At 47.2% G+C, this 23575-nt stretch overlaps 1 protein-coding gene across 1 annotated transcript in view; it reads right to left on the reverse strand.

Moving 5' to 3' along the window:
- Positions 1-23575, reverse strand: part of ITGAL (integrin subunit alpha L) — a 46706-nt gene that overhangs the window by 18841 nt on the left and 4290 nt on the right. The window contains exons 7-21 of the mRNA XM_008057758.1: positions 23399-23529; positions 22268-22413; positions 19364-19496; positions 19053-19203; positions 17336-17409; positions 17096-17228; positions 11986-12137; positions 11496-11633; positions 10296-10493; positions 10025-10155; positions 6537-6697; positions 6282-6433; positions 2751-2840; positions 531-587; positions 360-433 (exon numbers count right to left, since the gene is read on the reverse strand). Coding sequence (XP_008055949.1) covers positions 360-433; positions 531-587; positions 2751-2840; positions 6282-6433; positions 6537-6697; positions 10025-10155; positions 10296-10493; positions 11496-11633; positions 11986-12137; positions 17096-17228; positions 17336-17409; positions 19053-19203; positions 19364-19496; positions 22268-22413; positions 23399-23529 — 1921 coding nt within the window. The remainder of the gene's footprint in view (positions 1-359; positions 434-530; positions 588-2750; positions 2841-6281; positions 6434-6536; positions 6698-10024; positions 10156-10295; positions 10494-11495; positions 11634-11985; positions 12138-17095; positions 17229-17335; positions 17410-19052; positions 19204-19363; positions 19497-22267; positions 22414-23398; positions 23530-23575) is intronic.

The raw sequence follows: 23575 nt of genomic DNA on the forward strand, positions 1-23575 counted from the left end.
TGCACTCCAGTCTGGGCGACAGAGTGAGACTCCAACTCAAAAAAAAAAACAAAAACTAAACTAAATACAACCCCCCCCAAAAAAACAACAAAAAAAAATACAAAAAAAAAAAAAGCTCTTGTACTCAGGTTTTAAGTTTTGTAATCTCATTTAATCATGACTGGAGTTCCACAAAAGACTCGCACTTCTCAGAAAAGGAAACTAAGACTCAAGAGAGGGAAGTGGTGTCCCCAGATGTCACATCTGATGAATGAGACAGGGCTCTTTTGACTCTAAGTCCAGTATTCTTTCCAGCACACATAGGAGCTGCCTCAGGAAAACACAGAATGGATAGGAGACCAGCTGGGAGCCTCACAGACCTTGCAGGAGAGAAGGACAGCCTCAGGTCCGCCTCACACTTCTTGTCCTCCCCACAGTTCTTCTCAAAAGGGATCTGAAAGGTCAAGAAGAAAGGACGAGAAGGCTCAGGTCCCTAGACCCAGGAGGGGCCTAGCTCTAGATCTTTCTGCCTGCCCTTCTTCTGGTCTTACCTCCAGGGTCTCCGAGTGTGGTGAGGGTCTCAGGATGGGCTGTATGTTCTTACCCTGCTGAGCACAGAGGAGTAAAGAGAGGAGAGGTAGCAGAACTCATGGAGGAGGGCTGGTGAGGCAGGGGCTTGAGGCTCAACTGAGCTGGCTATGGCCTGTCCCTCCCAGGAGCCAATGCCTTTCCAGGACTGCCCTGCCCTCCTGCCTCAGTCCATGGCCACCAGGCAGCTCTATCCTGGAGGCAGCTCCTTGACAGCCCCATTCCCTCCCGCTGACGGGAGCCCTGGGCTGTGACAATGCAGCTCCCATCCCCCACCAGTTCCTTCCCTGGCAGGAACTCCAGGCTCACCTGCCTGTAAATAGCTCTGTCACTGTTAATCTCCTGTGGACCCTATCTTCCTCCAAGACAGCTCTCTATCTCTTATCAGATCAAGTTTTTCAACATTTCCCAAGCTGCTACTTTATTTTATTTATTTATTTTTGAGTTGGAGTCTCACTCTGTCACCCAGACCAGAAGGCAGTGGCATGCTCACGGCCACCGTAGCCTCAACCTGCCGGGCTCAGGCAATCCTTCAGCCTCAGCCTTCCAAGTAGCTGGAACCACAGACAGGCGCCACCATGCCCTGCTAATTTTTTGATTTATTGTAGAGGTGAGGTCTTGCCAAGTTGCCCAGGCTGGTCTCGAACCCCTGGGCTCAGGCAATCCTCTCATCCTGGCCTCCCAATGTGCTGGGATTATAGGCGTGAGCCACCGTGCCCAGCCCAAGCTGGTACTTTAGACCAGACCCCATGATGGATACTGGGTATATTCCAGAGAACAAAACATATGTACTGCCTGCCCTCACAAACTGGTGGGAGAAACAACTCAGCATTTTCTTTTTTTTTTTTTTTTGAGTTGGAGTCTCATTCTGTCGCCCAGACTGGAGTGCAGTGGCCACTCCCGGCCACCGCAGCCTCGACCTGCTGGGCTCCGGCGATCCTTCTGCCTCAGCCTTCCGAGTAGCCGGAATTACAGGTGCACGCTACCACTCCCGGCTAATTTTTTTTTTTAATTTATTATAGAGATGAGGGCTCGCCAAGTTGCCCAGGCGGGTCTCGAACCCGCGAGCTCAGGCAATTCACTCACCTCAGCCTGCCAAAGGCGTGGGATTACAGGCTGAGCCACCGAGCCCGGCTAGTATTTTCAACAGAGTGTGCCTGGCCAGTTTGGAAGAGGCCTCACAATGCTGCGACTCACTTTATAAATGGGGAAAGAGTCCCAGAGGGTCCCAGAGAACCTGCTCATGTTTGTAAACATCTTCAGGCTTCCAGGCCCAGGTTCCTACTACAAGGCAACACTGCTACCTTCTGGCAAGCCAAATGACCAGGTGAGTGTCGAGTGTCGAAGATTTTAGAAAAGGAAATCAGGCTTTGGGCAGTGGGCAGGAAGCTTGCGATCTGGTAGATTATGGTAGATATTGTTTTCCTCCTTCTTTTATATAATAATAGCACCTGAATTTGGCTCAGAGGGAACTACCTGTCCCCAACAGAATATAAATGGTGAGAAGGCTAATCAAGTTGCCCTGTCCTTCCACTGGTAAGAGACACAGTCCTGATTCCACGCCTTTGGGAGGCTGAGGTGAGTGGATTGCCTGAGCCTGCAGGTTCGAGACCCGCCTGGGCAGCGAGACCTCATCTCTACAATAAATCAAAAAAAATCAGCCGGGCGTGGTGTAATTCCATCTACTTGGAAGGCTGAGGCAGAAGGATTGCCGGAACCCAGCAGGTCGAGGCTGCAGTGGCCGGGAGCGGCCACTGCACTCCAGTCTGGGCGACAGAGTGAGACTCCAACTCAAAACAAAAAAAAAAAGAGACACAGTCCTGGGTCTCAAACTAGGTCTTCTCCTCCTGAAATCTGCATCTTCAGCAATGTCAGAAGCCTGAGGGATCCGGAGCACTGAGCACAGGAGGGACCGGGAACACAATCCCTGAAGGGACGCTGGAGAGTCTGCCCATTACTGCCTCCTCTTGAAAGCCCCCACCCTGGTTCTCCTTCTTCCCAAACTTGGTTTTTCAAATTTCCCTTGAATACAAAATCCCGTATGTTCCTTTCCTGCTTTAGGTAAGCCATATTTGGTTTCTTTTGCTTACAAAGACTCCTATTTTATATAGTTTCTTCTTGCCAAATGGAATTTCTGCACCCTGCTATGTCTGTATCAATTTCCCTAGCTAGTCTCTTCTTACCACCCTTTGGTCCTCTGGTGTCTCTTCTTCTTCCGAAAGGGAGAAATTCAGGGAGACATTGATGGGGGAGATGAGGTCTTGAACGCATACCTGAGGGTGATAAGAAGAACACAACCTGTGTCATGAGTCTAACCTTTACCACACTTCTGATCAAATGCAGACTTTACAAATGATGACATTTTAGTAGTTGTTTAAGACCTTACCAGTAACGAAAATACATTTACTACACATCAGTTGTTTATAATATGCCCAGTACATGTATCATTCTTCAGTCCTAAAACCATGACAGACATCACTAATCAATCATACCATCTTTCCCCACTGAGTCTTTTTTTCTTTTTTGAGTTAGCGTCTCACACCGTCGCCCAGACTGGAGTGCCGTGGCACACTCCCGGCCACCACAGCCTCGACCTGCTGGGCTCCGGTGATCCTTCTGCCTCAGCCTTCCAAGTAGCCGGAACTACAGGCACATGCTACCACTCCCGGCTGATTTTTAATTTATTGTAGAGACGAGGGCTTGCCAAGTTGCTGAAGTGGGTCTCGAACCCACGGGTTCAGGCAATCACTTGCTTCAGTCTCCCAAAGTGCTGGGATTACAGGCTGAGCTACCAAGTCCGGCCTCTCATTGAGTCTTAATGGAAGCCCCTGAATGCTTGTTCTAGGCAGCCATTATTAAAATCTGCACAATAATATTCTAGAATAACTAGAATATCCTAGTTCTAGAATTCTGTTCCTTGAGAATAGGAATTACTCTTAGTTTTTTGTTACTATCAATGCCTGACACTAGCACATTGTAGGCATTCAGATAGTTTTTCACCTAAAGTTTCTATGAACCCTAAGAGGCAGGCATTATTATCTCCACATTGAAAATGAGGAAAATGTCGGGCTCAGTGTCTCAGCCTGTAATCCCTCGCCTTTGGGAGGCTGAGGTGAGTGGATTGCCTGAGCCCGCGGGTTCGTGACCTGCCTGGGCAGCAAGACCTCATCTCTACAATAAATCAAAAAATCAGCCGGGTGTGGTAGCGCATGCCTGTAATTCCGGCTACTTGGAAGGCTGAGGCGAAAGGATTGCTGGAGCCCAGCAGGTGGAGGCTGCGGTGGCTGGGAGCGGCCACTGCACTCCAGTCTGGGTGACAGAGTGAGACTCCAACTCAAAAAGAAAAAAAAAAGAAAAAAAAATTAGGAAAATGAGACATAACAAGGTGATATCACAATTATCCTAAGGTCTAGAACCAGAAGTGACAGAGCCAAGATTTAAACCCAAATCTGTCCAACCCCAAAGATTTTCAAATCTGGTAAGGGGTGGGGTGTGAGGAGGCAGAGGGACCCCAAGAGGAGGTTTGAATGAGTTGTTTCAACTCAAATTGTTGAAATTGGGAAATGAGTACCTGGGGTTCAAAAACTACTATTTTCTAGTTTTTCATGTCTGACATTCCCCATAATAAAAAATTTAAAACAGACTTCAAAGTATTTTACTCCCATTCTAAACTGAGGTTTTTATAAAATATTTGAGTGCATAATAATTTGATATCAATCCCATTTTTACACAGGATCGCTAAAAAGCAAACTGGATCTGGGTATTTCAGCAGTTGTTCAAACTAACATAAAACAAACAAACAAAAAAACTTGACCAAGCCTGGTGGCTCATGCCTATAATCCCAGCACTTTGGGAGGCTGAGGTGGGAGGATCACTTGAGCTCAGTTCGAGACCAGCCTCGGCAACATAGCAAGACCTCATCTCCACAAAAAATACAAAAATTAGCTGGGTGACTGGGCATGGTGACTCATGCCTATAATCCCATCACTTTGGGAGGCTGAGGTGGGAGGACTGCCTGAGCCCACAGGTTCCAGACCAGCCTGGGCAACTTGGCGAGACCTCATCTCTACAATAAATAAAAAAAAATTATCCAGGCATGGTGGCTCTTGCATGTGGTTCCAACTACTTGGAAGGCTGAGGCGGAAGGATTGCCTAAACCCAGGAGGTCAAGGCTGCAATGAGCTGTGATTGTGACACTTGCACTCCAGCCTGGGTGACAGAGTAAGTCCTTGTCACAAACAAAAAACAGAACCAAAAAACACCTCTTTATGGGATGGGTGTTAATAATAAATGACCGTATCTAACTGACAAATAATTATATAGCATAAGAACTAACTAACTTGTGGTCATTAAAAATAATTATGGTTTTTTTCCTTCAAGTTCTCTCTTGCTCTTTTGCCTTTTGCCATGGCATGACACAGCAAGAAGCCCTCGCCAGATACAGGCTCCTCAACTTTGGACATTCAAACCTCCAAAACTGTAAAAATTCTCTATTGCTCACAACACACCCAGTCTTGGATATTCTGTTGTAGCAGCACAAAATGGGCTAAGACATCTGTTAATATGTTTGAACTAGAAGGAAGTAGGAAATTAGATCTTTCAAAGTTTCAAAGAATTTTGAATTTAAACCATAAAAAATCATGAAAGCTAGGTAGCAGCATGAATATACAATGTGTGAAAAGAATAGAGGACAAATGGTCACTACATGGAGTGAGAATTATGCTAAAAATGGCTATACAGGCAGGGCTGGGTGACTCAGTCTGTAATCCCAGAGCTTTGGGAGGCTGAGGCAAGTGGATTGTCTGAGTCCGAGGGTTCGAGACCAGCCCGGGCAACTTGGCGAGACCTTGTCACTCCAAAAAAAAAAAAATTAACGGGGCATGGTAGCATGCATCTGTAGTTCTGGCTACTTAGAAGGCCAAAGCGGAAGGATCACCTGAGCCCAGCTGGTCAATGCAAGCATAGTCACGAGTATGCCACTGCACTTCAGCCTGGGCGACAGAGTGAGACTCCAATTAAAAAAAAAAAGGCTGAGCCGGGCTTGGTGGCTCAGCCTGTAATCCTGCGCCTTTGGGAGGCTGAGGTGAGTGGATTGCCTGAGTCCGTGGGTTCGAGACCCGCCTGGGCAACCTGGCGAGACCTCATCTCTACAATAAATAAATTTAAAAAATTAGCTGGGCGTGGTAGCGCGTGCCTATAGTTCCAGCTACTTGGAAGGCTGAGGTGGAAGGATTACCAGAGCCCAGCAGGTCGAGGCTGCGGTGGCAGGGAGCGGCCACTGCACTCCAGTCTGGGCAACAGAGTGAGATTCCAACTCAAAAAAAAGAAAAAAAAAGGCTATGTAAATACATTAAAAACTAGAAGCAACCAGGCACAGTGGCACCTGTAATCCCAGCTACTCAGGAGGCTGAGGCAAGAGGATCACTTGAGCCCAGAAGTTCAAGGACCTAGTGTGCTATGATTGCACTGATGAATAGCCACTGCACTCCAGTCTGGACAGCATAGTGAGACCCTCTCTCTAAAAATAAAAGACAAAACCAAAAACTAGAAGAAAATGTGCTACAGGTATTATTACTCCTTGTGCACAGTAGAGGAAATGACAGTGCAAAGCAAAGTGACTTGTCACCCAGCTGGACGGTGACAGAGCTGAGCCTGTCCCTCCTTGCAGTTAGCTTATCTACCCCTTCCCAGAATGTCAGCACTGGCTTCCTTACCGGGAAGTGAAACTGGAACTCAGTGCAGGACTTCTTGGAGTCGACAGCTGTGTTCCTGCTGAGTTCGTGCCCCTCTTTCAGAAACAACCCCCGGCTTCTGGTACGATGGCCGTCCAGCTGCAGAGTGTACGTGAGATTGGCAACCAGGTGGCCTGGGCAGGGTGAAAAAGCAGGAGTTAATGGTGGGGGAGTCTGAGGCCAGAAGCCTGGGTTTGGGGCAGTAGCCCCTCTGGGGAGAAGGAAGACAGCACTGACCTTGGAACCCAGGGATGAGGGACTTGATCTGAAAACAGACTGTGATATTGACGCCTTCCTTTTTCTTGTTACTGGTTGAATAGGAGCACTCCACTTCATGCACTGGGATCTCGGCAGGGGAGAAGGACATCTGAGTGACCACATCTACCACGGGCCGGGAGCTGCAGGACAGAGGACAACCAAGCCTTTCCCTTGGCCTCAACTACACATCCTCCATTAGACCTGGGTCTCCTACTAGCTGAGTCCAGAGGATTCTCATTCTCTAAAGCAGGCCTTGATGTTACTGTCTCCGTTCAATGATAATAAGATTGGTGATAATTAATTACAGCTCTCAGCTCATTTCTAGCATCCTTTTTAAACTCATTTTTCTTTTCGTTTTTTTGAGTTGAGGGTCTCACTCTGTTGCCCAGGCTAGAGTGCAGTGGCATGTTCACAGCTTACCGAAGCCTCAACCCCCTGGGTTCAAGCGATCCTCCCACCTCAGACTTCTGAGTAGCTGGGACTACAAGTGTGTGCCACTACTCCTGGCTACTTATTATTTATTTTTTGTGGACAAGGTCTCAAACTCCTGGGCTCAGGCAGTCTTCTCACCTCATCCTCCCAAAGTGCTGGGATTACTGGTGTGAGCCACCATACCTGGCCTTACCCATTTTCCATATGAAAGAGTGGGGTTTTTTTTTTCTTTTGAGTCAGAGGTCTCACCTCGTCACCTAGGCTGGAGTGCAGTGGCACAATCATGGCTCACCAAAGCCTCAAACTCCTGGACTCAAGTGATCCTGCTGCCTCAGCCTTCTGAGTAGCTGGACTACAGGTGTGCCACCATGCCTGACTAAGTTTTTAGTTTTTTTAGAGATTAGGTTTCATTACATTGCCCAAGCTGATCTTGAACTCCTGGGCTCAAGCAATCCTCCTGCCTTGGCCTCCCAAAGTGCTGGGATTACAGGCATGAACCATTGCACCTGGCTAAGAGTGGGCTTTTAAGAAGAGAAATCATACTAAGTTGCTTCCATGCTTATAACCTTTCAATGATGCTCATAATAAACTTCCAGCTTTTTACTATACGTGCCATACCGCCTGTTTCACCAGTCTTATCTCCTATTGTACTCCCCCTGCACTGACTGGGTGCCAGCCATATTGGCTCTTTTAGTTCCTTGACTATTCCAAACCTTTGCTGCCATATGGCTTTTGCACATCCTGGGCTTTCCATTTATTTTTTTAAAGTTTTATTTTATAGCTGGGCATGGTGGCTCATGCCTATAATCCCAGCACTTTGGGAGGCCAAGGTGAGAGGACTTCCTGAGCCCACGGGTTCGAGACCAGCTTGGTAACTTGATGGACCCTCATCTCTACAATAAATCAAAAAAATTAGCCAGGCATGGTGGCGCGTGCCTATAGTTCCAGCTACTTGGAAGGCTGAGGCAGAAGGATCACCTGAGCCCAGCAGGTTGAGGCTGCGGTGGCCGGGAGCATGTCACTGCCCTCCAACCTGGGTGACAGAGTGAGACTCCAACTCAGAAAAAAAATTATTTTATTACAGGAATGCGGGGTATAAGTGAGGATTAGTTACATAAGTTGGCTGAATGTAGGTGAAGTTTGGGCTTCTAACTGGCCCTCACTCCCCCGATAATGAGCCACATACCCTTTCTGTTGTCACGCGCCCCCCCATCCTCTTAGCAGAGTATCCTGGGCTTTCTATACAGAAAGTTCTTACCTCAGTGTCTGCGGGCCAGACTCCTTCACACCTTTCAAATCCCAGCTCAGATATCACCTCCTCACAGAGGCCTTTCTTGGCAACTTAGTCTCCCCTTGATATTCTTTTTTTTTTTTTGAGTTGGAGTCTCACTCTGTCACCCAGATTGGAGTGCAGTGGCACGCTCCCGGCCACTGCAGCCTCGACCTGCTGGGCTCCGGCGATCCTTCCACCTCAGCCTTCTGAGTAGCCGGAACTACAGGCATGCGCTGCCACGCCCGGCTGATTTTTTGATTTATTGTAGAGATGAGGTCTCACCAAGTTGCCCAGGCGGGTCTCCAGGCGGGTCTCGAATCCGCGGGCTCAGGCAATCCACTCACCTCAGCCTCCCAAAGGCACGGGATTACAGGCTGAGCCACCGAGCCCGGCTCCTCTTGATATTCTTTCTCATAGTACCCTGCTCATTTCCTTCATAACACTTATTACACTTTATAATTACTTAGTTTTCATTTAATTTTTTACTACAGGTTTCCCTACACATAAACACTGTACGCCAATGTCTGAGTCAGTGTTTAAAATAGCAAGTGATTAATAAATAGTTATCCACCATCTAATGTTACATGAGTCTTTCAAAGATTCTAAGATATGGTTAATACAGAAAATGTCACCACCACTTTCTTTTTTTGTTTTGAGACAGTGTCTCACTCTGTCACCCAGGCTGGAATGCAGTGGCACAATCCTGGCTCACCACAGTCTCAACCTCCTGGGCTTAAGCAATCCTCCCACCTTGGCTTCCCAAAGGGCTGGGATTACAGGGGTGAGCCACCACACTCAGCATCACCACCACTTCAAAGATGAAGAAACTCAGGTCCCGAGAAGCAAAATGACTGGAGTAAAATCACCCCAGAAGTAAATGGCGGAGCTTTGACCTGAATCCAAGTCACCATGTTCTAAAGTCACGCCTTTACCCATCACATGAGGTTGCTTTTCTGCAAGGTTTTAGTGTCAGATAAGCCTGGGTTCATATTCCAGTTCTGACCCAAGGGCAGTTATTTAGCTTGGAATAAGATATGAAGCCTCTATAAAAAGAGAATCTAGGCCAGGCATCGTGTCTCAGACCTGTAATCCCAGCATTTTGGGAGGTTGAGGTGGGAGAATTGCTTGAGTTCAGGAATTTGAGACCAGCTTGGGCAACATAGCAAAACACCATCTCTACAAAAAAAAATTTAAAAAATTAGCCAGACATGGTGGCTTGCACCTGTAGTCCCAGCTACTCGGGATGCTGAGGTAGAAGGATCTCCTGAACCCAAGAGGTCAAGGCTACAGTGAACTGGGATGGTGCCACAGCACTCTAGCCTGGGTGACAGAGTGAGACCCAGACTTAAAAAAAGAGAGACAGAACCTATCTCACAGGGCTGGGTGAAGACCAAATGAGCTCATGTCTATAAAGCGTGTAGTGCAGGGTCTAGAATATGTAACTATAAACCGGGCTCGGTGGCTCAGCCTGTAATCCCGTGCCTTGGGAGGCTGAGGTGAGTGGGTTGCCTGAGCCCGCGGGTTTGAGACCTGCCTGGGCAACTTGGCGAGACCTCATCTCTACAACAAATAAAAAAAAAAATTAGGCGGGCGTGGTAGTTCCAGCTACTCAGAAGGCTGAGGCGGAAGGGTCGCCAGAGCCCAGCAGGTCCAGTCTGGGCGACAGAGTGAGACTCCAACTCAAAAAAAAAAAAAAGAATATGTAACTACACACAGGATGAGAGCTGAGATCATTAGGTGGGACTCAGGAGTGACGTCTTACCTCAGCATGATCACCTGACCCTCAGCCCCCACAGCCACATCTGCCAGGCCGTCCCCTTGGAGGTCCTTCACCCCATGGATGGAGCGTCCGAACCACCGAATTCCTGAGAACACCTGGGTCCCTTCTATCCGCTAAGAGCAAGAGAGAAATTCATGCTAAGCTGGGGAGAGGACAGGATGGAGGGCAGGAATGTCAGGTTGGGGGACAGGGTCCAGGCTGGGGGCTTCAGAGCACCTGGGAATGAGTATAATTGGCAGGCAGGGAACCTCACCTGACTTGGCCAGGGGCTGAGACCACCATTTCGCCCATTGAAGATGTACACTGCCCCTTGGTCCTCCAGAGGGGCTCCCACAGCCACATCCATCAGCCCGTCCCCGTTGATGTCTGTCAGGGCAGTGATGGCTTCTCCAAACCTCCCAAGGGGATACCCAGGGTCCCCCTGAAGTTCTGAGACTTCTTCAAACCCCTGCTGGGAAGGAGCAAAGAGACAGCCCACACTTCACTCAGCAAGATGAACAAGTGAGTGAAGAACACCAAAGAAACATAAGATGTGGTGCCTCCCAGAATTAAAATGGTGCTATCATGAGAGGATTGCCTGAGTCCAGGGGTTCGAGATCAACCTGGGCAACTTTGTGAGATCTCATCTCTACAATAAATAAAAAAATTAGTCGGGTGTGGTGGTGCATGCCTGTAGTTCCAGCTACTTGGAAGGATGAGGCAGAAGGATGGCCAGAGCCCAGCAGGTTGAGGCTGTGGTGGTTGTGAGCATGCCACTGCACTCCAGCCTGGGCAAAAGTGAGACTCCAATGAAAAAAAAATGGTGCCATCAGACTAACCCAGGTTCAAGCAGTAGTTCCATCTCTTACTATCTGTGTGAACTTGTGGCTTCTGGAAGTTACCCAGCCTTACTGAGCCTCAGTGTTCACATTTATAAAAGAAAGTTTGTAGGATCTCAGTAGATAATCATGAAGATCAAGTGAGGTCATGTCTATAACAATTTGACACAGTGGCTCACGCCTATAATCCCAGTACTTTGGGAGGTTGAGGTGGGCAGATTGTTTGAGCCCAGGAGTTCAAGATCAGCCTGGGCAACATAGCGAAACCTTGTCTCTACCCACCCCCAAAAAGAAAAAAATAGCCAGGTGTGGCGAAGCACGCCTGTAGTCTCAGCTACTCAGGGTGCTGAGGTAAAAGGATCACTTGAACCCAGGAGATCAAGGCTGCGTGAGCCGTGATCATCAGGTCCAGCCTGGGCAACAAAGTGAGACCCCCAACTCAAAAAACAAACAAAAAAATCGCACTGAGCCTTGCATACAGCCTTTCCCTAGTCCGTATTAGCTATTATTTTGTCTAAAGGTTTAATGAACACATGACCAAACAGGGAAAGCCCTTCAGAATAGCTGGGACCTGAGTGGGCCTGTGAATGTTTCTCCCCTTTTCTTCTCCGTCGGCTCAGTGTCCTGGTCCCCACCTGCTTTCTCTGGTAGACAAACACCCGGCCTCCTCTCTGCTCCCCATAGAACAGTGGGGCTCCAATCAGCAGCAGCTCTGTCTCTCCATCTTGGTCCACGTCAACACCACACAGCTCCCCACCAAAATAAGAGCCAATCTGTGGGGAGAGGCAGCTGTTCGAGGAATAGTCTATGGGAACAAAAGGTACCTCCCTCCCCTTCAGCTGCACCATGTTCATCGTATTCCACTCGCTCTAATGCAGGTTCAAAGCCTGGATCCGCCTTTAGAGTTTATATGAATTAAGACAAGGTGGGTTCTGTGTGTCAGTTTCTTAAACCAGAGAAGGGAGATGACAGAACTTACCTTAGAGTTTTGTGAGGAGCAAATGTGATAGTATTTGGCACAGAGCCTGGCACGTGGTAAGGGAATGAGTGTTCAAAGAACAACAAGGAACATGACGCATGTCCCTCAAGCCCTCGCTCTACAGATGCCCTTTGGGCTGTGCGCACCTGGGTCCCGTCTATTTCCTGGACCTGGCTCCAGCGTCCTCCTTGCTGTGGTTCTTGGAACAGCAGCACCCGACCCACGTGCTGGTATCGAGGGGCTCCTGCCGCCAGTAGCGATGTGTGTCCTGGGGAGGGCAGCCAGGTCACTGTGTACCCTGAGGAGAAAGAGAGTAAGGAACTTGGAGTTAGAGACACAAAGAATGCTGAGAAGATAAACACCTAGGAGAAAAGAAACAGAGGCCCCAGGAAATTGGGCTTATAGCAAAGATGCATCAAAACAGCCAGAAGATCTTTGCCTGAGAAAAGCAGCCACGTGTTCTGAGCAGTACAAATCCCACCATCTTGGTCCAAGGCTACATTTCTCAAACTGCACACAACATGCACACCCAGGAAAGGCAGCCACGTACCACAGGCTGAACACATTCATCTCCTGAAGCTTGACTTACCTGAGGTTTGGTAAGGGAGCCTAAGTTCTTTCTTTCTTTCTTTTTTTTTTTTTGAGTTGGAGTCTCATTCTGTAGCCCAGGCTGGAGTGCAGTGGCACACTCACGGCCACCGCTGCCTCGACTTGCTGGGTTCAGGCGATCCTTCCAAGTAGCTGGAACTACAGGCATGCGCCACCATGCCCAGCTAATTTTTTTATTGTGTAGAGATGAGATCTCGCCATGTTGCTTGTCTTGAACCCCTGGGCTCAGGCAATTCTCTCATCTCAGCCTCCCAAAGGACTGGGATTAAAGGGGTGAGCCACCCCTTTAATATGCCCGGCATATGTTCTTTTTTTAAATAAAAGAATTAAATTGGATGCATTTGTAAGAAGAATGTAAAGTTGGCATGAATATTAAAAATAAAGCAGGAGACCTGAAAAAATTTCATGCTTAAAGGTACCACTTCAGGTTATCCTCACACTTCACATCTCTTGTGGTGAGGCTGTCTCCCCTCAGTTACTGGGGGACATCGATGAAATGTTTGAGGAAATGTGGCAGGAAACAGGATCCAGGATTGGGCTAGAGACAGAAGCCACCCAATAGGAATGCTTTGACACCAAAGATGTGTCATTGACCCTATCTGGTGGTCTCTGTATAGAGCAGTTAGGTGAAAGTGAAAAAAAAAGAGCTGTCTGAGGCTCTGTAGCACAAAAGGAAAAGTGAAGAGACCGAATCACTTCCCTGCTGGCATGTATAGTCTGTCACATGTACTCCCTCAAAGTATTAGTTAGCGCCCAGAGCTCTGGGATAGGACTGTCATCCCAGCACAAGGTTTTAGAATTTGTCCTTTGAAATCAGAGAGACAAGTTTTAAATCCCAGGGCTACTATTTCCTAGCTGTGTGATGTTGAGTAAATTACTTCATGCTTCTGAGCTTCAATCTGCTCATTTAAAAAATGGGAACAGTACTAATCTCATAGGATGGTTTTAAGGATTAAATAAGACTATGGATATAAAACGCCTAGCACTATGTTAGTGATAGCTAAACTAAGATTTGAAGGATAGTAGCATAGTAGACACTCAAGATTATATCGGTTGACTTATCTTTCCATCTATGAAGGGGGTACCAAAAAAAAAAAAAAGACCCTGAAGTATCTTTTTGGAGGGCAGGTCCCTTGTAGTACACTTGGAATTTGTTCCTCCAGATCAACTGGTCAATCAAAGTTTTTATTTGGAAGTTTTGAGAAGGTTGCATCACAATTTATGGAAGAAACGTCCCGAATCGTGGCAAACAGGTGACTGGTTCTTCCACCATGACAACGTACCTACCTATACTGCACTGAGTGTTCAGCAGTTTTTGACCCCAAACAACATGACCCTCATGTCTCATTCTCCCTATTCACCTGATCTCATACTGAGGAACTTGTTTTGGTTTCCCCAGTGAAAAAAGTCTTCAAAGGGAAACGTTCTGCCAACATGGAAGAGGTGAAGCAAAAACAGCAGAAACACTAGAAGGCATCAAAATCGACGAGTTCAAAAACTGTTTTGAGCAGTGTAAAAAGCGTCTTGATAGGTGTATTGCATCAGAGGGACAGGGGTTTGATGGTGACTGAAGATTAAACATGAAAGAATAAATACACAATTTTGGCCGGGCAGGGTGGCTCACGCCTATATAATCTCAGCACTTTGGGAGGCTGAAGTGAGAGGACTGCCTGAACCCACAGGTTGGAGACCAGTCTGGGCAACTTGTTGAGACCTTGTCTCTACAATAAATCAAAAAATTAGCCAGGCATGGTGGCACGCGCCTGTGGTTCCAGCTACTTGGAAGACTGAGGCTGAAGGATCACCTGAGCCCAGCAGGTGGAGGCTGCGGTGGCCTCTAACTCAAAAAGCAAAACAAAATAAAACAAAACCCCACAATTTTTAATAAATAAATTCCTTTTTTTGCCCTCCCCGTATATGTACATATATATGCACATATGTGTATATACTTAAGTGTGTGTACAGTGGGGTGGGTGCCTAACTAGAGGTTAAACTTTAGAGTTAGTTTGTTTTCTTTAGTGAGCAAAGTTGTCAGTTATTTCACAGTATAGTGAAGAACAGAAGATCTTGAAGACAGTAGTGTAGGTGACAGAGTATAGAGCAAAGTCTGTTTGTAGAACAGACTTGGGCTAGACTACCCGGGTTCGACTACTAGTTCTGTGACTATTGGCAAGTTACTTAAACTCTCCTTGGCAGCCATAGAGAAGGACAAAATTATAGACTTTGCAGCAAATTGGATGGAACTGGAGACAATCATACTTATGATCTATCACAGAAACAAAGCACCAAATACCACTCATAAGTGGGACCTGAACATTAATTGCAATAGCACAAGGGAAGGATTGGCAGTCACCGGACATTGCTAGGGGAGGGGAGTTGGCACGTGACCACACAAAGGGCACCTGGCCTTAAGCCAAGGGAAGTGAGGACCAGTTGGAGGCCCAACCTTCACTTGCACATAGCTTCCTTATGTACCAGTCCTGACTTGTACCCCACATCTTTATAATAAAATAAAGTTAAAGAAATAATATTTGTCTCATCACAAGACAAAAATAAAACAAAAAACTCTCCTTGACCCAGTTCCTTCATTTGTAAAATAAAGATAATAAAAATACCTTCTCATCAGGGGTGTCCCGTTTTGTGAGCACAAAATGAGATAAAATATATTAATACATGTAAAGTGTTTAGAACAGTGCCTGGTACAGGATACTTGCTCAGTAAAAAATACCAGATAAAGAAAGAACAAGCCGGGCTCGGTGGCTCAGTCTGAAATCCCCCGCTTTGGGAGGCTGAGGTGAGTGGATTGCCTGAGCCCGCGGGTTCGAGACCTGCCTGGGCAATTTAGTGAGACCTCATCTCTACAATAAATCCAAAAATCAGCCGGGCATGGTAGTGCGCGCCTGTAGTTCCAGCTACTTGGAAGGCTGAGGTGGAAGGATTGCCGGAGCCCAGCAAGTCGAGGCTGTGGTGACCGGGAGTGGCCACTGTACTCCAGTCTGGGTGACGGAGTGAGACTCCAACTCCAAAAAAGAAGAAAGAAAGAACAAAAATCACTGGGTGCAGCCTCCCTTAGAAGGGTAGATGCAAAATGAATAGCATCCATCTTCCTGAGGAAAAAATTAGTAAGACCTTTGTATTCTAAGAGTTTAAAAAAGAGCCGGGCTCGGTGGCTCAGCCTGTAATCCCGCACCTTGGGAGGCTGAGGTGAGTGGATTGCCTGAGACCACGGGTTCAAGACCCACCTGGGCAACTTGGCGAGACCTCATCTCTACAATAAATCAAAAACTAGCCGGGCATGGTAGTGTGTGCCTGTAGTTCCAGCTACTTGGAAGGTTGAGGCGGAAGGATCGCCGGAGCCCAGAAGGTCGAGGCTGCGGTGGCCGGGAGCGGCCACTGCACTCCAGTCTGGGTGACAGAGTGAGACTCCAATTCAAAAAAGAAATAAAAAATAAAAAAGGAGTGACCCACTCCTATATAAGGTGGTTCCAGATCCATGAGAAAATAGAATCTGGAAGCGATCCTACCCCAGGGTTCTTGGGGCCAACCTTGGGGCAGGCTGTTTATATGCATGTGAACTAAAAGAGCTATGGCCTCAGAGCACAAAGGTGAGTGAGGTCCCACTGCAGCCTGAGGCTGGCATCACCTTGGGTGGACAAACTTCCACAGAACTGTGCAGAAAGAGACTTCACAGTGATACCATGAGGAAGAGAGAAGCAACGGCAATTGTGGATTGATCAGACTTTCATTTCCTCTCTGCTTGGCCTTAGTATAACTCAGGAGACTGAATAAAACCCTTGGAGAATTCAAGAGAAGGAAGCCTCAAAAACGAGCTACTTTGCTTCCTACGAATCTCCCTACTCCTCAGTGTGCCGAGTTCTCTCCCAACTCTTGACCTTTGTACTGGTGCTTCTCTCTAACTTTGTTGTAAAATATACCTGGGATTTAATTTATAGGTAGGACTGATGACACAGAGAGGTCACTGTCATTGAAAGAAGTTTATTACTCACAGTTCCCCAGAAGCAGGAGGCCCTGCATGCCACGTGGGCCAGGTGGGGAAGCGCCAGGTTAGTGACGAGCCAGAAGGAGCAAGGGAACAGTATGACACAGGGCTCTTATTGTGGTTTCTGTGGGAAGGATGGCAGGGTAGGTAAGCTATGGCAAGTTTAGGACTGCACAGTTTGGATCATTTTAGCAGTCTGGGGGCTACAGCACTAGTCTCTGGTTGGCTGGTAGCTGGCCCTGGCCTGATTCAGAGCAGAGAAAATAGTGGCTTGGTGCGTGAGAATTAGATAAAGGAGGTAGTGAGGATATGGGCTCTGAATTGACTGGTTTGCATGTAAAAGGTGTGTTCACAGGAAAGTTTTCCATTATTTCCTTCCTAGAGAGGAAATAGCTATGCTTGGGAGTGGCAGTCTCTCCAGGATTCAGCAAGGCCCTAGATGTCAACGCATCAGAAAATAAAAAACGTGATTTGTATCCAGGTGAGGGACTATTAAGACAAAAATCAAGAATGTTATAACCACGTTTGAACTCTGAGTTTGTTCATGTTGGTTGCTTAATTGATTTCGTTATAATTTTAAAAGCCAGACTAAGCGACCCTCTGGGCCCTAAAACCAGAAGAACCCAGTGGAAAAGAGAAGTACTCACCCAAATATCCCGCTTTCACTTCTGGTGTCAGGGGTTCGTTCCCAACAAATGTAGCATCCTGTAGGTCTGCCTTCAGGTCTAGAAAGCCCCCAGACCAGTCCTTGGCGCCAACTGCCCCCACGATGGCATGGTCCTGCCCAGGGAAGGAGATGAATGACATCACATCAGCTACTCCCCTCCCTGTAGAGCCAGCTGCCTTTTCGTGACAACCCACAGCCCGTCTTCAAGCCCAGTACGCACCCTGCTGAGGTCAGCGCTGATGCCACTGGAGGACAGCTCCATGTCGAAGGAGGTCAGGTCCTGTTTGCTTGTGCCTGGAGGGCGAAGTAGAGGAGAACATCTGAGACCCAAGGAGCAGCAAAAACAGTTGACGCTCATGGAAGAACTGGGAAGATGCACAGCATTTCCCTTTGGGCAAGGTAGAAAACGTGAACTTGAGCGTCAGACAGACTGGCCTTGGCTTAATGCTCCAAGTCGGCTTTCTCGTACATCACTCTGGAACCCCAGACGTGGAGATCCAATTACTCCACCTCAGCACTCCAAGATGCAGCTCTTGGTTTCTGCTCCTACTCAGGCATCCCCACTTCAGTGAATGGCAGCCTCACCCAGCTAATGAACCATGCTAAAAAAACAGAACCCGACCAGACTCGGTGGCTCAGCCTGTAATCCCAACACTGTGGGAGGTTGAGGCGAGTGGATTGCCTGAGCCTGAGGGTTCAAGACCAGCCCGGGCAACTTGGCGAGACCTTGTCTCCACAATAAATTAAAAAAAAAAAAATTAGCCAGGTGTGGTAGTGCGCACCCGTAGTTCAGGTTACTTGGAAGGCTGAGGTGGAGGGATTGCCAGAGCCCAGCAGGTTGACACTGGGGTGGCCGTGAGTATGCCACTGGACTCCAGCCTGGGTGACGGAGTGAGACTCCCAAGTCAAAAACAACAGCAATAACAACAACAACAACAAAACCCAGAACTCACTGTGAGTCTTCCCTTTCCCACATCCTATTTCCAATATGTCACCAAATCATGACGGTCCTGCTTTTGAAATACTCTTTCTTTCTTTCTTTCTTTCTTTCTTTCTTTCTTTCTTTCTTTCTTTCTTTCTTTCTTTCTTTCTTTCTTTCTCTCTCTTTCTTTCTTCCTCCCTCTTTCCCTCCCTTCCTTCTTTTCCCTTCCTTTCTTTCTTCTTTCCTTCCTTCTTTTTCCCTTTCTCTTTCTCTTTCCAAACGTCTCTCCTTGTTGCCCAGGCTAGAGTGCAGTGGCACGATCGTGGCTCACTGCAGCCTCAAACTCCTGAGCCCAAGGACCCCTCCATCTCAGCCTCCCGAGGAGCTAGGACTACAGGTGTGTGCCACCCTGCCTGGCTAATTTTTTAAACTTTTTGTAGAGACTGGGTCTGCTATGTTGACTAGGCTAGAACATTGCTTCTCTAACTGAACTGAAGATCAAGGCTATGTCCTAGCAAAGGGGACTTCCCTGCAGGGATCATGTATCTTTCAGCATACTAAGCTTCCTGAGGAAACACTCTCCCATAACCAGTTCTCCATCTGGTAACTACAATGAAAACCATATCTTATCCTAGGTCAAAAAAGAGGGCCTGTGGGCTCTTCGCACTTGACCCCTGCCAGTTTGCTCATCTTGAATAACATGGAGCCTGAGATAGATGAAAATGAGAGAGGAATTATATTCATTCTGCAGGACTCAGATCACAACAGCAAGATACAGGTGAGTTCTGACCTCCGCCCCATCAACCTGAGCTCTAAGAGAAGAGGAAATTTTGAAGAGAAATATCAAAGGCTGTTCCTGAATCATCCTCTCCTAAATTCCTACTGGAGGTTGTTGTCCAGGTGAGTTCTTAGCAGAGTGTCAGATACTCAGTAAGTGCTTGTTATTATATTTAGTGTGTCTTGAGTTTCACCTGTATGTAGCCTCCTGGACTCTTTCGTAGGGTCTGCCACTCACCCTCAATGACATAGATTTTCTTCTGCAGCTCGGTGAATAGATCTTTAAGCTTCTCAAATGTGTCCAGAATCTTTACAAACTCCTCTGCGGGTTTTGAGGCAAATTTGTGGAGTGTCTCCTGACTTTCCTTGGTTTCAAAATGCTTTCCAATCTGTGAGGGAATGAAGAATGAGGAACTGGCATCCCCAAGTCTCAAAGCAGTTTTCGATTATTTTCACAAGAGTCTGGCCCCAGGGAGAAAAGAAACTGGGATTCAGAAACAGGAGAGGGAAGATGATGTGTGAGAAGCAGTGGGGGCGCAGGGCCTATACCCCAATGATGTAGCGGATGATGTCTTTGGCCGCGTCAATGTTGCCACTGTCAGTGGCCTCCCCATCGGTGATGATGATAAGCACTTTGGTGGCGTCTGGCCGGGCCCCCAGTTCTTGCCGGAACACCTTAGTCCTGTGTCCAAGAAAGGGATGTGAAAGACTCCTCCTAAACCCTCACCTGCTGATGAAGTCACTGCCCTCTGATTACGCAAAAGCTCTTCTAGCATCTCCCAGGCAGATCCTCCAAACCTTCGGGGTCGCCTCTGAAACTTCTGTTGCCCTTTCTGCCATTCCTTTCTCCCTGAACCAGTGGTTTTCAGACTCTATTCTGGGCAGCCCAGAGGGTGTTTCAGAATCCACAGGCAGGGAAGTTTTGTTCCTGGCTCTGGGCTTCCTACCTTCCATGGCAACCACCCTTTAACCAGTTAAAGATGTTGGTCTCAATGAGATTTCAATGGGAAAAAAAGGGGTCCACAGCTGGATAGAATGGAGAAGTCATTTTCCAGAGCAAGCTCATTCAGCACCTCCTTGTCCTTCCTGACTGTCCCCAGGCTGCCTGCAGCGCCCTACCCGCAACATTTAACCCAGTGAATTATAGCGACTTGATTCTGTGTCAGTTTCCCCCCTAAACCATGAGTTCCTCAAGGAAAGGTTGATTCGCTGCTGTATCTCTGGCTCCTGGCACAGAGTAGGCACTCAGTGTATGTGAGATGAAAAAAGGTAGAACCAGCCGGGTGTGGTGGTGCACGTCTGTAATCCTAGCACTTTGGGAGGTGGAGACAAGAGGATTGCCTGAGCCCAGGGGTTCAAGACCCACCTGGGCAACTAGGTGAGACCTCGTCTCTACAATAAATTTTAAAAATGAGCGGGGTGTGGTGGCGTGTGCCTGTGGTTCCAGCTACTTGGAAGGCTGGGGCAGAAGGATTGCCTGAGCCCAGCAGGTCGAGGCTGTGGTGGCCATGAGTGTGAGTGTGCCACTCTCCAACCTGGGCGACAGGATGAAATTCCAACTAAAAAAAAAAAAAAAAGATAAGAAAGAAGGGAGAACTGGAGAAACATGGAGAAACATGGACACGCGTCTAGCACGGGTCCTGTTTATGGATTTAAACCACCATCATATTTCAACTGGAGGGATCTGAAAGCAGCCTCCTAACAGGTCTCACCCTTGCCCTCTCTGTAGTCTAACATCAATCCTGCAGCCAGAGTGATCTTTTCAAAAACATAAATTAGATCACTCCTCTACTCAAAAGCTCCAGTGACTTCTTGTCTTACTCAGAGGAAGAGCCCAAGTCCTCCCTGCAGCCTCCAAGTTTCTGATTCCTGTGATCTCTCTGACCTTATCTCCTACTATTTTCCCCTCTCACTTATTTCTCTCCACTGCACTGGCATTCTAGGTTCTTTATTTTTAAAATTATTTATTTATTTATTTATTTATTTGAGTTGGAGCCTCACTCTGTCACCCAGGCTTGAGTGCAGTGGCATGCTGCTCACGGCCACAACAGCCTTGACCTGCTGGGCTCAGGTGCTAATTTTTTATTTATTATAGAAACAAGGTCTTGCCATGTTGCATGGGTTGGTCTCAAACCCATGGGCTCAGACAATCCTCTAACCTCTGCCTCCCAAAGTGCTGGGATTACAGGCCTGAGTCACTGCACATGGCTTTTTTTTTTTCTAATTTTTTAGAGACAAGATCTCCCTCCATTGCATGTTTACTGTATGCAAATTCAACCACATATGCTTGGCAGAGAAAAGAAAATGAGAAAAATATGTGAAGTAGTGCAGAAGATCCTTCCTGCTCTTTCAATCTGAGTATGTGCCCGGGGGCAACATGAGGTGGGAGACAGAAATTCTCTTATTCCCCAAATTGGTCTCAGTTCCCATGGCCGCTCTAATATTTAAAGGCAGATTTTCTTATTTTATTTTATTTTATTTTATTTTATTTTTGAGTAGGAATCTCACTCTGTTGCCCAGGCTGGACTGCAGTGGCATGCACACTGCCACCGCAGACTAAACCTGCTGGGTTCAGGTGGTCCCTCCGCCTCAGCCTCCCAAGTAGCTGGAACCACAGGCATGTGCCACCACACCCAGCTAATTTTTTTATTTATTGTAGTGACAAGGTCTCGCCAAGTTGCCCAGGCTGGTCTCGAACCCCTGGGCTCAGACAGTCTTCTTGCCTTGGCCTCCCAAAGTGCTGGGATTACAGGCTTGAGCCACTGCGCCCAGCAAAAGGTAAATATTTTAAAAATACACAACGCAATGTGGCCCCTAAACACAATCTGACAACTTTCATGCAAGCCTCAGCTTAAACATAGCAATCTGATCCAACTGTGGGGAAAAAATTCTGTATTGGATTTAGGAAATCAGGATGTGGTAGTTTCCAATGTGGGGCCTGAATATATATTTTATGAAGAATTCAAGGAATTCTTCAAAGATAGTTTTGACTGTTTGAGATTTTTGTTCAGATACTGCCCTGATTCATGATCACTTTCCAAGTCCTAGTTCTAGTCTCTCCTGAGGCCTGGCAGTACTTTCTGCCTCAAGGGTTCATGCACTATCCCTGGATCCTCTCAAGAATTTCTCTTGACAGAGTCTTACTATGTTGCCCAAGTTGGTCTTGAACTTCTGGGTTCAAGTGATTCTCCCACCTTGGCCTCCCAAAGAGCTAGGATCACAGACGCATGCAACTATGCCCAGCTGAGAATTTCCCTCTTGGATTTAGTAATGAGTAGATTTCCGTTCCTTATAACCAAAAGAACCTAGATTAAAAATCCCTCCACTTTAATTCATACAATAAACTGCCCTTTGCTGTCTTACCTATTGAGTTCCTAGGTCCTGCAACTGGAAGTAACTAGCTCCCACAGAACAGATGAGTGGATACACTCTCTTTTGCAAAGGGGAACTCACGCAACATAGTTGATGGCACCAAAGGTGTTGGTCAACAGGAGCATGTGTTTTACATTGTCTAGCAGAGTATCAGGGTCCTTCCGTTTAACATAATCTAAAAAATTAAATTCCGTTTTGTAGGTGGTGGAAAACTGAACAGCAGCAAACTAGAAAAGGAAGGAAGAAATGATATGTAGTTACATATATCCCTTCCCACTTATCTGTTCCAATCTCTACTTTTTTTTTTTTTTTTTTTTAAGTTGGAGTCTCACTCCGTCGCCCAGGCTAGAGTGCAGTGGCATACTCATAACCACCACAGCCTCCAGTGGCTGGGCTCCAGCAATCCTTCCACCTCAGCCTTCCAAGTAGCTGGAACTACAGGCGCGCTACCACACCTGGCTAATTTTTTGATTCATTGTAGAGATGACATCTCGCCAAGTTACCCAAGCTGTTCTTCAACCCGTGGGCTCGGGCAATCCCTTCACCTCGGCCTCCCAAACTGCTGGGATTACAGACTTGAGCCACCCCACCCGGCCCAATCTCTATTTCTTATGTAGGTCCTGGGCAACCCAATTCCAAATCCCTGCCTTAAATCAGTCTTTTGAAAATGAGGCAATATACAAGTAAATACAGAAATAAAATTAAATAAACTTCCGCTTCCTCACGTAGTGCAGTCTATTGAGCTCCTGTTCTCTGGGTCCTAGTAGCCATATTTCTGCTCAGGGACCCTAGATACCTTTGACTGTGCCAGGGATGGCTACCTAACCCAGCCAGGATCTCTTCTCTGAGAGTGTGGAATTTGCTGAGGGAAGGAGGGATTGATTGAGAGGAAGGTACAAAAGCACCCTGGAACTTTAGCACATGAAGGTAGGAACTTTCCACAGGACCATGCAATCCACAGATGCAAAGGGAGACACTCTACATCGAGAGCAAGAAGAAAGAAGGAAGCAGAGGCTCAAAAGAAACAGAAATGAAACCCAGAGCGAATCCTAGACACTTTCTACTCCCTGGTTTTTCTCCCTTCCAGAGATCCAGTTATAGCCATGCCCATAGATTCTGGAGATAATGCATACTAAACTTTTCTTTAATGGTTTAAGTCAGTCAGGTAGGCATCCATTGCCAGTAGCCCAGAATCTTAACTAACATATTTACCTGGTAGGAAGTGTTGCTGAGTTTCTTCATCACATCCTTCATGAAGTCCAGAATTTTCTGAAATTCATCTTGCTGCAAGCTCAGTGAGCCGTCAAACAGAAACACCAGGTCTACCTTGCCCTTTATACATTCTGCAGAGGCCAGATGCAAAAGGACTTGGTGAAGTGTCTGCAGTGT

Source organism: Carlito syrichta, unplaced genomic scaffold (genome assembly GCF_000164805.1).
Source record: "Carlito syrichta isolate Samal-C Ts95f unplaced genomic scaffold, Tarsius_syrichta-2.0.1 Scaffold303120, whole genome shotgun sequence".
Taxonomy (NCBI): domain Eukaryota; kingdom Metazoa; phylum Chordata; class Mammalia; order Primates; family Tarsiidae; genus Carlito; species Carlito syrichta.